The sequence below is a fragment of the Anarhichas minor genome, unplaced genomic scaffold, assembly GCF_050575085.1.
Source record: "Anarhichas minor isolate MPS153535 unplaced genomic scaffold, ASM5057508v1 ptg000011l, whole genome shotgun sequence".
Taxonomy (NCBI): Eukaryota; Metazoa; Chordata; class Actinopteri; order Perciformes; family Anarhichadidae; genus Anarhichas; species Anarhichas minor.
Window position 1 is genome coordinate 10,647,329 of NW_027466457.1, and position 13,027 is coordinate 10,660,355.

Below are 13,027 nucleotides of genomic sequence, written 5' to 3' on the forward strand. Positions count from 1 at the left end.
ATGTTTTGATGCATCAGCTGTTGTACCAAATGTATAACTGCAAATCTTGTCCAAGGATTTCAAATTCTGTTGATATGAAGTTTTCTTGGACCAACTGATTACAGGTCCAGTCATTCAGAGAGTCAGAGCCTCTCTGAAAGGTGTGTGTGTGTGTGTGTGTGTGTGTGTGTGTGTGTGTGTGTGTGTGTGTGTGTGTGTGTGTGTGTGTGTGTGTGTGTGTGTGTGTGTGTGTGTGTGTGTGTGTGTGTGTGTGTGTGTGTGTGTGTGTGTGTGTGTGTGTGTGTGTGTGTGTGTGTGTGTGTGTGTGTGTGTGCGCGCGCGTGCGTGCCAGGACTCTGCCTCCAGCTGAAAGAGGTTTTTAAGATGAATCTGTGCAGAAGAGTTATTTGTCATAAGCTCTGTCAAACAGGCGGGGTTGCCAGGGTGATACGACCAGGTTCAGAAAACTCATCGTGGAGAAGTGCCCGTGGACCCCAACACTTTGTCATCTGACGTTCAATAGTTTTGGTGTTGATTGTAACTGGAAAATCAATGGCTGTCCTTTGGGGTATAGAGCGCTGGAGAGAGTGACGGCGGTGGAGGAGTGAGGAGTCAACCCTGTGTATTTATTTATTTCTGCAGCCAGGTGTGCAAATCAACGGGGACGTTTATAGTCTAATGGAAAACATCCACGATCAGCTGTAATTAAATGCAAAAAGTTTTAATTGACACGATATAATATAGTGTTTTGAGGGTCTTTGAGTTTGAGTAGTTCTTTGATATTCTGATCGTGAATCATATGACCGTGTGGATTATTTTCTGCAGAAGAACGCATTCTTAGATCAAGATAAAAGTCCGTATAGACTTGGATTACTCTTTGTTCTGTCGGAGATGACAGAAGGGGAAACAATCAGACATTTCAATGGTTTGTGAAATCGTGTTGTTTTTTTTGCCTCGTCTTTTGTGGACATCCTCTTTAAAAAGAATTCATAGACTCATTTTTTTTTTTTATCAAATTGTCTCTTTCCTCAAACAGAGATGAACCACAATGACTTTGTTCAAAGCACAAAGAATGGACGTGTGTGTGCGCGTGTGTGTGTGTGCGCGTGTGTGTTCTTCAAACATTGTTGTTAAGGGAAAAGAATGCCAATTGAAGTTCCCAGAGGCCAAAGCGCTATCTTCAAATTGCGTGTTTCATCAATCCAACAGTCCAAAACCCCAAAGCTATTCAATATACAAACTACAAGATGCAGCAGGACACACTGAAAGCCGGAAACTGAATGTTTTTGCTCGATAAATGACGATTTAATCTTTCCGTCTATCAATTGACCCGTTGTTTTAGCAAAAGGTTGTTTTCTTTGAAAATCCTGACCGATCTTTATTTGGAACACGTAAGGATCCAGCACCAGGCAGCTACATGAGCAGCCAAGTTTTTTGTATAAATAACATCTACCACTGAAAGTGAGACACAGGATTGACATAAAATACACTCTCATTGCCATTTTTAATAATATCATCTGGCTGTATTTAATTTGAAATTGGATCTTATAACCGATGTAAAACCCAGGACGTCAAAGCTAACCCCAACAATGGCAACAAGGAGAAGAGGTTGTAAAAGAACATTGTGGTAAAACATTGACCTTGGTAGTTTTTAGGCTTTGAACAACAAAGGAATATGTGTGAGGTTTAATCAACTGATGCTACTCACACTTATCCAGATGTGTTGTGTATGTTTTGAGTTAACAGCACATGTAATTAGACATGCTTTTATGAAGTGCAAAATGGATGCAAACACCACAGACACTATTGTGCCACAGGACATGATGCTGTATTAGCTAACATTGAAGCATTACCTGTCAGACACTATCTGATCCAGTCCACTACTGTAAATTGGAGTGCCAACACACCAGCATGTGGCACAGCATGTTAAATCACACATCTCCCTCTCTTTCCTTTTGGTTTTCGTCCGCTCTTGTTTTCTTATCAGGAGGACAGAAAATAAGATTCCTGCCCCCTGGGTATCATCATAATTCCAGACGAATCTGTGTGCAGAAAAACAAGCGTGCGACCCATCTGCAGGTCTGTTATTACCACCGGATCTGTCGCCATTCTCATTCTGGAGCGTTGCAGTTTTGGTGAAGGTTTTAAGCTGGTCCTCAGGCGCACAGATGACTTTCTCCCACCCGTTATGACAAGAAATGGAAGTCACCAAAAAAAAAAGAAAAAAACAGCGTATTCGAAATGGAGGTGTGTTTGTGCACCCACTGTGTGCCCGTCGGTGGCCCGCTGCTGCACTGATGTAGAGCAAACACAAATTACTCTGCTGCCATGTCTGACAAGATTGAGATGTACTTTGTTTGTTTTTTCAACTTTTCTAAATCACATTATTTTTGCCTCGATGTTTTGGTGCAACTGCGAAAATTGCATCAGTTGATTTTTTAGTAAACCTTAAAACCAAGGTCATATTACTAATGCGCACTGCAGATTGCGCAATTACTCTAAAGCTACAGATTGAAAGTAAAATGACAGTTTAGAGGAAAAATGTCAGCATCAAATTTCTTTATAAAATCTTTTCCATCAACACGTAATATTACGGATTCAATCTTGCTGCCAGAGGCTCACGAAACACAGATTTAAATTTGAGTTTATTTTTCCCTTTGATTGTCGCCCTCAAAATATACATAATATACATTTATAAAGACCTGACTGGATATATGTTAAAGCTGCATTAATCGTTGTTTTTTTGGGCAACTTGGGAGCAGCAAAAACGTAACGTGTCATTTTATCACTGTATAATGTTTATACGTTGTGTTCTTAGCCCCCTGATGCATGTAGGTCCAATATTCACTCATTTTTAGCTCTAATTTGGGCTCCACCAACTCCTGAGAAAGATATATAGCTTCATGGGAGTCTGCAAACTGTGAAACCAAAAGAACAAAAAGTAAAAGTAGAGTTGGATAATAAAAGAGCTGCAGAGTCAGATAATAATATAAAGCCCCATAGAGCTGCAGTCATTTTCTGTGAATTTGTCTTTCACACCTCGAATGTCATTCGCTCCATTGTTGATATAAGAATATTTGATTGTGTAGCTTTAAGATTGCTCAAATGCATGCTTGACAGTGTTTGACCCACCCTTTGCTGCATGTGCTTCATGTCACCTTGTCTCAACATGACATTGAAAGAACATGAAGACGGCGGTATTGTGTTGGCGAAATGAGATGACCCGTTTGTGACATTGCCTCAAAAGGCCTTTGCGCATAGGACACAATAAGAGATTGCAGGTGTTCTGTTTGTGCTAGAATCAGCATAAGAGTTGAATAGAGCGAGCAGAACAGGTTGGTATGGAGTCTAACCCGTTTGCTCTCTAAGCTGATTGTCTCCATAGATCTGCTTTCTCTCTTCAGGAACACAAAACTCTCATCCACAATCAAAGGTGTATTGAGTTTGTATTGACAAGTACTCAGCCAGCAATGGGCACAGTCTGAAATCAATGGCATGCCTGTTGTACATGTTCGCTTCTTGTTGTCAGTGAGAATTGCCACCTTGAGCTTCCATGACAATACACAAATTGATTAACTCTCTTTACTTGCTCTGAAACAAATGTGTTTTAAATGTTAGAACATGAAACATGAAATATTTACAGTTTTAATTTCTGGATCCGTCGGTTTTTTAAAATTTTCTAAACAGAAAAATCCACTAATACGTACGTTGAGTGTGCGTTGAATGTAAAATACCTGCACCACCATCTGCTACTCTGCCCTCCTTTAAAAATGGAAACACAAGATTGGATTTCCTACAGGCACAGTGCTATCTGAAACACCATGGAACCCTGAATGTATCACCGTATGTCCTCAGTATTTATTGTAGTTTAAGACATTCTTTCTGTTCTTACTCGGTGTTGTCTCAATCGGGTGGCTATGTAATCCTTTTAATGCCCAGTGGAGGTTCATACGGCGGGGAACCTCTCTGGTCTTGTTACTGCATGTCAGATGTCAGATAATATAATAAAAAGGGTGGAGCCCAGCATACAGAGGGGCTCTGTATCTGGCCACAAATATCATTTAACACCTCAGGCAACAAGAGCAGGCAGACCTATGGCCCTCTAATGTGTCTCTGTTAGATCTAGAGATATACGGCGCATGCTTCACAGCTATGCTCGAGTGCTTTATGCATCTGAAACGATTACTATTCATCACAGGGTGGCAGGGGGAATTTTAAGAACCATCAAGGCTAAACATAAGGGGAGCCAACGTTTTCACCTTTTGTTTCCCCAGAACTGCAGGGAGGCTGGTGCAGCAGTAGAGCAGGATGTCCTGAGGGTGTCCTGCTACACGGGTGATGTCGGGGTCACGGGTGTCACGTGGTTTGTGAGCGTTTTCATGGCAGAAGCTGGTGCAGGCTGCACACGCTTTAGCCTGGGGATGAATGAATATGAAAGCAGACAGAAGCATCCAGCAGAGGAAGTAGTAGTCTTGTCTTTCACTCACCGCTCCACTTATTCCCCTCTTCTCCTGCAGCTGTAAGCGTCAAACTGTTTCCTCTCTGAAAAGGTCACTGCTCTAACATGTTTAAACCGATGTAGTGTTTATTGCTCATTCGCCAAAAAACACACCCGGTTCACACATGATAGGCACTTCTGACATGCCGGGAGAAATTCTATGGCCGCCGAGAAAAGCGCACCGCTAAACCTGATAAGAGTGATGAAAGAATATTATTCCAATCAAGGGTGGGCGATGTGGATGAAATCTTTGATGCTGCTAAATGTAATTTTATTTTGGGATATTGATGCATCTACTGGAGTATTGGATTAAAGAGGCGGGTAACACTCAAAGGGCATTTACCAGGCAGGGAGGGTCTAATGAAAATATGTTATTGTTGCATTATTGGCAAGGGAAAGGAGAAAACTCATGTGTTCCACTCCTTGTTCAGTGATGGGCCCTCTCTCTGTCTCTTCTTCTACCTACACCTGGGTTGAATCAGGTCTAGAGACGGAGCTTCTTGCTCACATTTTGAGATTTGTTACCTGATGAAGACGACGTTATTGCATAGGTCCTTTATTGATTCATAGCATTACCTGAAATGGCCTAAAACCACCAGAGAGATAAAAGTAATAGTTACGATATAAACGTTATTGAAAAATGTTTCTATCATCTCACGGTGTATACAGGTATACTGTACAAAACTAATCCGGATCATGCATGTTCCACCCAGACACAGAGACAATGTCTGGTCTGATACTGTCGGTGTAGGTAACACTCCAGACTAAATCAAATGCTTGGCATATGTCACTTCTTCAGCAATGTGTAAAGCGAGAGCTTCCTGTCTGATGTGCACTTTGTTTCATCTTCATGCAGACAGAGGCATCAGGGTTAACCAGATTTCATGTAGGGTGTCTGCGTTGCGTGCAGTGTGTGTGTGTCATGTGCTGCTTTGAGTGGGGAAAGTTTCGAAGGTGGTGTGATGTCTCTCGGTGAATAGGCTCATTAGCGGCAAATCAAGTGTGAATTTAAAGAGAAAGTTAAGCAAGATGAGCTTTGGTAGAATTTACCTTTACATGTCACCGTATTATGAGAAACGAGAAAAGGGTTTTTGATCTTTGCTCCTCAAAAGTGTCTCTGCCATACTGATATCCTTCAGCAGATTATTAGCGGAGTAGATACGTACTGTAAAGTCAGTCAGTTTATTAGCTAAATGTGCTAATCAGAGGGTCAAATAACCCAGTAATTCATAATTAAACAGTGTAATTTGCATGATTTGAAACTAATGCCATAGACACTTTGGGTGGGCAGAAATCTGAGTTTAAATTACTTTTCAGGACATGAATTAGACGGCCATTATGTTGATTGCCTGAAAAGCAACATTGCACTTGTTATCATGCAGGGCAGCCTACATCCTGCTATCTTTGTCCACGATCACGTTCCCACATGAATAAAAAATTCATGCCTTTTTAATAATTTATTGCCGTTTGAGGAAGATGTTTTGGTCGGCTTCCCACGGTCTGGCCACGCCGGCTTTGAAGCACCCACCTGTGCATTGATGTGTGCACGGTGGACCAACTCCCATCAAAGCTCTCATCAGAGGAGCGGGGCTGCTACGATGATTCATTCACAAAAGGGCCTCATTTAATTACTCCCAAATCGGGTCACATGGATACCCAGGAGGGAGCGGCTGCTTTACGGCAGCGGTGGGCGATCAGATCTGAGCCACGCGTCACATCACAAACCACTTTCAGATCCCCACAGCTCTCCTTTCACGTGAACAGGATTTCAATCTTTAGTGCTCACACCAAAGAGATTTACACCCACCTGGTGTGTCAGCGCTGGCCCAATAAACCTGTTTATGTATTAAACACTGTGGGGACTCTTGATATTCCTGACAGACATTGCCATAGACAAGTAATCACAGCAATAACAGCCTCTTATTAAATCTCCAGCCATTTTAAGATGCTCTCTTGTTTGTTGTCGAGGTTACCATAAGCTTACACAAGTGTTGGAATACAGACGTCTCTTCGACTGATCCCCCACTTTCCTGTCCCGAACCTAAGCTTTATTTCTATTAGATTTAATAACACTCATCTCATATTTGCGGTATGTGAAATATCAGCTTCTCAAAATGACGAGCGTCTTCTTTCCCCTAAGCTGCTGCCGAGAGCTTCGCTGACAATAGCAGTGATTAGCAGCCACGATCGTCTGGAAATGTTTCTGTCAGAGCGGAAATGAAGAATTTTACGCGTTTTACCTATTTTAATAGGCAGTCAGATGGGATGCATGTCAGGTTGTTGAACCAGATGCAGTGGAAATATTGAATTGATCCAACTTCAGTGCTCTGCGGAGGGACAGACGGCGGTATTTGTCCCGGGACAAGAAATCGATGCAAATACAGTTTGAGGGTACTGATCGTGACTTCATATTACACACTGGTAGCGTCATGATCAGTTGAGTTTGTGTTGTTGTTGTTGTTGTTGTTGTTGTTGTTGTTGTGTGTGTGCTTGTTAGTACTGTGCATATGTGTGACAAGACGCAAAGAGAAAAAGACTGTGTGGCTGTGTGAGCATTAGGCGGGGATGTCTGAGGCCACGAAGGTTTACAACCCAGCCGTATACCTGCATTACACACTTGGCTGAAGGTTATACCTCCAGCTTTAAGGTGAGCTCAAATATCAGTTTGTCAGAAATGCAATTGAAGAAACCTCAAAATACACCCATCACGGTGAGGACAAATCGCTTCTCCATGCCCAGCGATGTGAGGCCCATTAACTGAGAGAATGAACACGATTGAGGGCCTGTTTCTACCCGAGCAGGCAAAGGGCAGACTGGATGATGAACGACCGCTGGACAGTAGGAAAGGACAGCGAGGAAGTGGAAAGGACATGAGAGGGAGACGGAATCAGTGGTCATCTTATAATATACAGACTTAACACACAATAGCTACCTTCATTTTCCCATATAAATGTTAAACAATAAAATGTATTGAGTAAGTTTCTCATACTGCCACTTAAAAAGGTCTACCAGGGACAGGCACAAAGACAAATCACACATCCAGTACTGCTTCACCTTGTCCGAAAGTAAATGGTTTTACTAAATGTATCTATAATGTGCCAATCTTGCCCTCGGGTCGCGTTGGAAATGCAGTCTCGGGTAAATTCACCCCGTCACAATGTAAAACTCTCGGCCATAAAGCACCTCGGGAGAGCTTTTATCAGTCTTAATGCACTCTTCAAAGAGCATCCTTCACTCTGCATGTCCCATCGAGAGGTGCTGCTTGACCGCAGGCAGAAGCTACTGTATCAGTCTCGCGGTACAGATGACGAGAAAGACCATTTAGGTGACCGATGAGCATCTTAACCTTAAGGGGTCAGCGAGAGCCAACATCACAGAGCGATGGTCATCCAGACCTGAGTACACTTCTTTACGTGCGCTAATGTCGGATACCGTCAGCACATTCTGGGTCTAATATTTGTCCTTCTATGCAGGGAGGACATTGTCTTTGACCCTTGATGGTTTCACATATTCCATCGGTGCTGACTATAGACAACTAGACAAGTAGTCCTTCTCGCTCACAAGCACTTCATAGCTTTCAGTCCTCAATATACAATTTCAGAAGACTGCCTCTGAGTCACATTTCTTTCACAGTCCATTGTACCGCAAGCAAACACGGCACCCCTGTTCATCAAATGCAATATTCTATCCCCGCTCCCTAGTCTCCCAACAAGACCCTTTGATGTCAAATTGACACTTTAGTGAACAGCACTTGGTGGATTGGATATTGCCTGGCAACTGCAGAAAACACACTCGTTGTGGCTTCTTCAGGATGAGGAGCGGATGGTAGCGGGGACGGTTTGGGTGGCGCAGACGAAGAGGGAGGATGGTGGAAGGTATTAACCGTAATGGTGCGCTTCTATGATGAACGTGTGTGTGTGTGTGTTTGGCTTGCCTCCAGGCAGTGGAGCAAAATTAAAGCCCAGAAAATCGGATTACGGAGTCCCCCGGGGTGGGATGCCCAGTAGCCAGCTGATGAGCGCTCATCTAGTCTTAGCTGTATTCTGCACAGCGAGCCCCGCTGTTGGCTCGGAGGCCAATTTGTTAATAATTATTGCTCGTTAGTGAAACTTCCTGCTAGCGAACGGGGGGTTCCGTGGTGGAGACAATAGTCGAGGTCTATTGTCCTACAATTATCGCAGTTTGAGGGAAAGCAGTGGTTGAGTTATTGTCTCTGAAGTCTCTGGCTTTGCTGATTGCCAATTTGCTGTGAGGACTCCCGTTATGAGTGACACCTGTAGTGCCTACTCACTTATAAATATGCAATAGATTGTTTCCTCTTATATCACGCAGGTCTGTGTCGATTCATATTTCTCTTGTAAGATAGTTTGGCACTGCAATGTTGAGGTCCATTAAGTGTTAGCACGCCTGAAGTACTTTGCATTTTATTGTGATGATTTATGATGCTGAAGCTCACATCTCTTCATTGTAACATTATAAATGAATCTGCAGATTATTTTCTTGATTAAACGATCGGTTTGGTCGTTTGGTCTATACAATATATGAAAATAGTAAAAAAAAAGGCCCAAGATGATGTCATTAGATTGCTTATCCAACATTTCCAGATGAAGGATATTAGGTTTATCATCATGCAAATCACACGAAAAGCAGCAAAATCATGACAGAATATACAATTTTGCTAAAGAAAAATACCTAACCAATTAAACAATCGTCAAAATAGTTGTTGATTAGTTTATGTCGAACTATTCATCGATTAATCGACTTTTCCAGTTTCATCTCGTGTATCAAATAAGAAATGAGGAGCCCACATAAGGTCAAAACTTAATTAATGAATGATCTGGTAATTATTTTTCTTGCAATTTCTGACCTACAGTCCAAAGTGATGTAAAGCAGATGAACACAGCAAATCCTCACATTTGGGAAGCTGGAAAGCAACAACTGTGAACGTTGCTTTGCCTGTCAAATGCCTGTGAGCTGTGATTAGGGCTGCACTATATATTGTCATCGAAGTGCACAAAAGAGTGGGATTTTGCACTCAGTTTTTTTTTTTTTTTTAGTTAGTAGAAAGAGAGTGTCAGTAGAAAACTGCACTTCAAAATGTAACAACCTTTCTTTTTATGGGTGCTTGTTGTGTTCAGTTCAATAAAATACATTATTTTGTCAGTATACTGACAGCAGCAGAAAGGCAGAACTGAGTACACTTCAACATTTTGAACACTTTAACAAGAAGTTATATCTTCATCATCAGTGACCACATAGTTTCCTCATATCGTGCAGCCCTGGCTGTGATGGTATTCACCGCTCTCCTTAACCGGTGTGCTTCCTTATTTCCTTCAGAAATAAAACACAACACATCCTCAACTCATGAAGCAGATAAATACTCCGAATAACCTCAGATGCAGGTAGATTACCCATAACCCTTAGAAAACCTCCTCTGCCCACAGTGTGTGTGTGTGTGTCCGTGTGTCCATCGTCTCGGCACAGTCGGCCCCGTCTATGCTCCTCACGGGAGCTGCACACACAAAGGAGCTTATTGTATAACTGTGCCTCAGTTTTAATGAACCAGCGCTCCTGCTCTCACTCACTCCTCCCTCTTCAGTCCGTGCCCTCCCCCTGCTCCCGCCTCCCCCATGAATATCACAGTGCTCTCCCTCATTATTCATGAGCTGGTATCAGCGTCGTCATGCGAGCCCACACCGAGCAGGAAAAAGGGGGGAGTGTCTCAGCGAGCGAGAGTCACAACTCCGGCGTGCGAGTGTGTGCATGTGTGTGTGTGTGTGTGTGTTTGAGTCTGTGAAATAGAGGGAGAGAGGAGACACGCCGGCTGATGCTGCTACTTGTACCACTGCTGAAGCGGCTGCCACACTGTTCACATCTGAACCTTCGTCCGTCAGACTCAGCTGGAGCTCTCTGTTCCTTTTGAACTGGGGTTTGTTTCTGTCCGCCTGTGTGTGTGAATGGGATGGCTGAAAGAGATGCTTGCTTAAGGAGTGACTGATGAGAACCAGCGCTCCGGTGTGGAGGGTGACCCCCCGTGTCCGTACCACCACCACTACTCGGGGAGAATTGGACGCCTGGCGTTTCCACGACGACTATAATGGGCTGCAATCTGTGCACTTTACAGAAGCGAGAGGAACACTACAAGCTGCTGTATGAGATTGCACAGGTGAGCAGCGGCACGGCCGACTCTGGCATCGATGTTGTGTGTGTGTGTTGTTGTATGTGGTTCATTGTGCGAGCTGTGCTGAGAGCAGTTCTAGGCTGCTGCTGCTGCTGCTGCTTGTTTTTGGAAAGAGGTGCCTCGTAGCCAGCGTTTTGGGGATAAACACTTAAAATGAAAGTGAGGCAGCATTATGGAGAAAGATGCTTTTTGCTCACCAACAGATGTGTTTCGAGTAATTAGCACTTGCTTAGAGAGTAGGTAGTGTTCAGTCCATTTATCCGTCATACCCTAGTACACAGGAAATATTTCACATGATGTATTTTTGCCAACTTTTAGAGTCCTCAACAGAATTTGTCATTGAACATATTTCCATTCAAAGTTTTCTTTCGGCACTTCTGGTGTCGCTGTGAGACGGGTCAGTGTCGTGTCAGCAGATTTGTTTTAACTTCTCTGAGAACACTTGGTCTTATTGGTCTTGATCTCATCTCTCAAACGCATCATGCATTTATGCAACTCTTTACAGTTTCAGAATCATTCATGATTTGTTTGACGTCTGCAGAATAATTCTGCATTTTACTGAGAGGCAGATGAACAGGCAAAGGGCAATATCTCAGGTTGTGTGTAAGCAGATAAACAAGCATTCACCTCACCACCTCCACTCTCTCCCTTCAGCCCCCTTCCTGTGATAGGCGAATAATTGTGAAGCTTAGTGTCTCCTGGAAGTGAGATAGTGCTCACCCTCCTTTCCAGAATGCGCCTGCCTTCACGCCACTGTGATCACAGCCTCATTAGCCGTTTTCTACAACCATCCTGTAATTAGACGTGAAATGTGTCTCTTTACCCTTGTGAAAAGACGGGATGAGATGAAGTTGGGGAGGTAAACTAGCTTGGGTTAACCACTGCCTGTAGCGTTCACCTCGTGTGCAACTTGAGACTCTGCCAAATTCTGCCGCTGGACATTGTCCATCAGATTTAGAGCTACATGAATGGTCGGAGAAAGCCGTGCTGCAAGCTCCTAGATCAGCAGTGAAGAAGGTTGCATTCACTAATGGTCTGTTTAATATTAGCAGACAGACAGCATTGTCCAGGGACCATGCAGGATGAATAGGTAGCCACCGAAGTGCCTGCCTCTCCTCAGGAGGACCATAAAAATAGTGCTGTCTTGGTGCTTATCTTGGCTTTGTGGCTCTCTCCGCACCAGTTGTTAAGAAATAGCGTCGACTCCTTTTTCTCGTGGTTTAGCTGGGGGGGGGGCTCAGTGTCCGCCAAGTGGGCCAGTCTCCAGGGCACACTCACTGTTGACAGGAGGCTCTCTGGCATGTCTGTCCACCCACTGATATACTGAGCCGGTTCAGGCGGGAGCTGCAATATCAGCACCTACTTTCTGATCACCGCTGTGGGAGGTAAGGCAGGAAGGATATAGAGCGTGGAAGATAAAGACTGGGATGGGAATAGAGAGTGAGCCGTTAAAGATACAGTTGTTAAAGAAAGTGCTCGGGAAAAGGGAAATGAAGGAAAGGGGCAAAGGTGAAATCCCACCAATGCTGGGAGAAGACTAAAGAGGGAGGAAGGGAAGTAATTAAGTAGACTTTTTGGTTTGAAATACTGTTTCATCAATAAAAAAAACAACACGTACATCACAGACAAACCACCTCTCCTCACTCTCATATTCGTGCACACGCTCACACATGTCCGCAGAGACAACAAAACAAGCAGTACACCCTCAGCAACAGCACAGCAAACGCATACAAACAGCAACACAACTGGCAGAAATGAACAGGGATGGAAGACAGACAGGGAGAAGAATCTTCTCCAGGGAGCAGAGCTCTCCCTGCAGCTATAAAAGTGTGTCGCCATGTCTTTGTGGTCAGGAGAAGTGTGTTGTGACAGCAGGAAGCCGCGCTCACACCGCCGGCATCCTAATCCTCTTTCCTACATATTGTCTCATCTGTCCGGCTTGCTCAGCTCTCACCCTCTCGTTTTTTTTCCCCGTCCTTGCTCAATCTTTTTTCTCCATCTGTCTGCTGTTCAGAAACACACACTCACCTAGACATAGATACACACACACACACACGCACTCGGCACGCTACTCTTTGATTATGCAGAGATGCTGAATGTGTGTATGCAAATGAGGTAGAAGTGGATTCCTGGTGTCACAGCGTGACTGACCGGCCTTGCAGCAGGTTGATTCGAGGAGTCGGAGTCATTCACAGTGGTTGGTTAGCCACCTTCCTCCCCTTCCCTTCACACTCAGGAACAATTTTGACACTCTCTCCGTCTGCCTGACCCCACTCGCTGTGGGAGATTTATGACTAGCTGGCTCCCTCACTCTCTCTCCATTCCCGCTTTCTCTCTGTTCTCACGGCTGCGAGTGTTCTGCATGGAAA

The 13,027-nt window shown here is 43.9% G+C and overlaps 1 protein-coding gene across 1 annotated transcript in view; it reads left to right on the top strand.

The window, feature by feature from the left end:
- Positions 1–10,574: 10,574 nt before the first annotated feature.
- Positions 10,575–13,027, top strand: part of LOC142947661 (PDZ domain-containing RING finger protein 4) — a 44,993-nt gene continuing 42,540 nt past the window's right edge. The window contains exon 1 of the mRNA XM_076089402.1: positions 10,575–10,643. Within this exon, the coding sequence (XP_075945517.1) occupies positions 10,575–10,643 (69 nt within the window). The remainder of the gene's footprint in view (positions 10,644–13,027) is intronic.